The sequence below is a fragment of the Penaeus vannamei genome, chromosome 22, assembly GCF_042767895.1.
Source record: "Penaeus vannamei isolate JL-2024 chromosome 22, ASM4276789v1, whole genome shotgun sequence".
NCBI classification, from domain to species: domain Eukaryota; kingdom Metazoa; phylum Arthropoda; class Malacostraca; order Decapoda; family Penaeidae; genus Penaeus; species Penaeus vannamei.
Window position 1 is genome coordinate 38,386,151 of NC_091570.1, and position 2,500 is coordinate 38,388,650.

Consider the following 2,500-nt stretch of genomic DNA (forward strand, 5'->3'; position numbering starts at 1 on the left):
TAGTTATCTCCAGTTCTGCATGTGATTCAAAAAGGTTGGGGTGTTTCAATTTGCAGTCTGTCCAGTACCTCATCATCTGTATGTTAATATAATTGTATAGATCTCTTTCTTGGATATTCTTTTTGTTTGTCAGCAATTTCTTTGTTCTATCGTGATGGCTGTTGTCTTAGAGGTATTTACTTTTGTAAGCTCCCCCATACTCTCTAAGACTTTCTTGTGTTGTTCCACTAAGAGCTAGTCTTTATCTTGTCACAATGATTTAGGATCCATTGTTCCTTAGCTTTCTCGATCTCTGCTGTGACTTTGATATTTCCTTCTGCTTACTCTATTTTATCTTCCTCTGTGTCGAAACTCTGAGACTGATCGGACGGCCCCCACGAAGGTCACGCCCGAGCCGCTGCCGTGCTGACTGAGCCACGGTTGGAAAAATCCTCGGACTTCTCCCTTAAAAACCTGCTCAGCTGCTTCCTCCACTACAGTCGGGGATTTTACTGCTATTAGTAGACTTTGGAATAGATTGCCTCCAGAGATGGTAACTTCTTCGACTCTTGATAAGTTTAAAAACGTCAGCTAACATGTTCTTCTTACGTAATTAGCTGACTTTCTGTTTTTTCATTCTTTCTTAGCTGTATCTTGACCTGCACTGACACCTTTCGTGGTATAAATCTCGACTTTTTAGTATGGCTCATTACATAGCTTAATATAATCATAATAATTATAATAATATTAATAATGATAATTGATCGGCCAAATCCAGCGTATCCTCCCGAGGGAAAAGGAGTGCAAGTCGTCCTCCAAACTCGGTTTTAAACTGTCTGAGAAATGGTTCCTTTAGCTTAGTTATATTGTCTCTAACTCGCTTTGACCTTTGTTTACATACACGACGTCGTTTCAGCCTCGTACTCGTCGCTAGCAAGTTGTTCTGCTTCGGATCACGACGCAGCCGATCCGAGTCTCTCCCTGACCACTCGGCGAAACCCACGTGAATCTTAGGGATTTGTCATGTGCGGCCTGACAGGGCATTGGCGATAACCCGAGTTGTTTAACTGTGCAAATTCTAATAACCGCAGCCCTCCCTGGTTCGCATCTCCATAGACAGATTTCCTACCATTTCGTGCCACATCTTCGTAGGAGTCCGTGCCAGCCTTCGCATTCCAATCATCTTGCGCTATGAGGATATCTTTCTTAACTATTCTAATCACCGGGTTTAAACACTGATAGTTTCCGATTACATTCCCAGATATATGTATATCTGTCTATCTACCGCTCTATATATATTGATGTGTGTAAATATGATATTTATATATGTATTTATATGTCAATATCTATGCCTATCTATCTATATCTATCTATATATATTTATGTATCTATAATATATATATCTATATTAATATATGATGTACGTATATGTATACTTGTATATATATTATTTTGAGACGACGCATTTCAAAGAAATGTTTTTTTTTTCCTAAATCAAAGAGTGGATTGTTTCTATAGCCTTGGCAGATGTATAGAGTGAGTATATATAGTATATATACACACCTATATATATGTATATGTATATGTATATGTATATATATATATATATATATATATATATATATATATATATATATATTAGTATCATCATATGTAATGATATTTGACAAATAGAAAAACAGACAGATACCTGAAATCTCTCTTCATTTTTGTTCCGATGTCTTCCTTGACTTTGGCGGCCTTGTACGGGTCCGACGGGAAACCGAACTTGGCAAACAGGTATTCCAGGTCCTGGTCTTGGGTCTCTGTCCTTGCTATGTACTCGTAGTCAAAGAAGCAAGGCGAACATAGCCGGCCGTATGTTTTCCTGGAAATACAAAAAAAAAGAAAGAAAAGAAAAGAAAAGAAAGAAAGAAAGAAAGAAAGAAAGAAAAAAAACGGTGAATAATATACATATATATGCATACACACACACACACACACACACACACACACACACACACACACACACACACACACACACACACACACACACACACACACATATATATATATATATAATATATATATATATATATATATATATATATATATATATATATATATATATATATTTATATATATATATATACATACATACGTATATGACAGAAAATAAAGCCTTTGAATAAAAGAAGACCCATGATCAAAACAATAACAAACACGAAAAAGGCCAAAATGCGGGCCAGTCACACCCCCTTACCAGTGCCTGTCAATCCGTCCCTCTTCGTACGTGTTGGCAACGTGTTTCAGAAACTCCGTGAAGGTCACACTCAGACGCACTCGCTCGTCCTCGGGATCGAGTTTCTCGACGGCCCTTTTCCTCTTGTCCAAAAACCTGAAAACAGTTCATTTCGGAACTGAAGATTATAAGAGAATTCCTGTCGTTTTAAACATTTCAATAGAATTTTCAGAGAGAGAGCATGTCAACAGAACTGAACATTTCTTAAAGAATTAAGTATTTCAACAGCACTGAACATTT

The 2,500-nt window shown here is 37.0% G+C and overlaps 1 protein-coding gene across 1 annotated transcript in view; it reads right to left on the reverse strand.

Moving 5' to 3' along the window:
* LOC113822702 (carbohydrate sulfotransferase 12) overlaps positions 1–2,500 on the reverse strand; it is a 14,522-nt gene that overhangs the window by 4,624 nt on the left and 7,398 nt on the right. Inside the window, exons 5-6 of the mRNA XM_027375240.2 lie at positions 2,222–2,356; positions 1,670–1,846 (exon numbers count right to left, since the gene is read on the reverse strand). Coding sequence (XP_027231041.2) covers positions 1,670–1,846; positions 2,222–2,356 — 312 coding nt within the window. The remainder of the gene's footprint in view (positions 1–1,669; positions 1,847–2,221; positions 2,357–2,500) is intronic.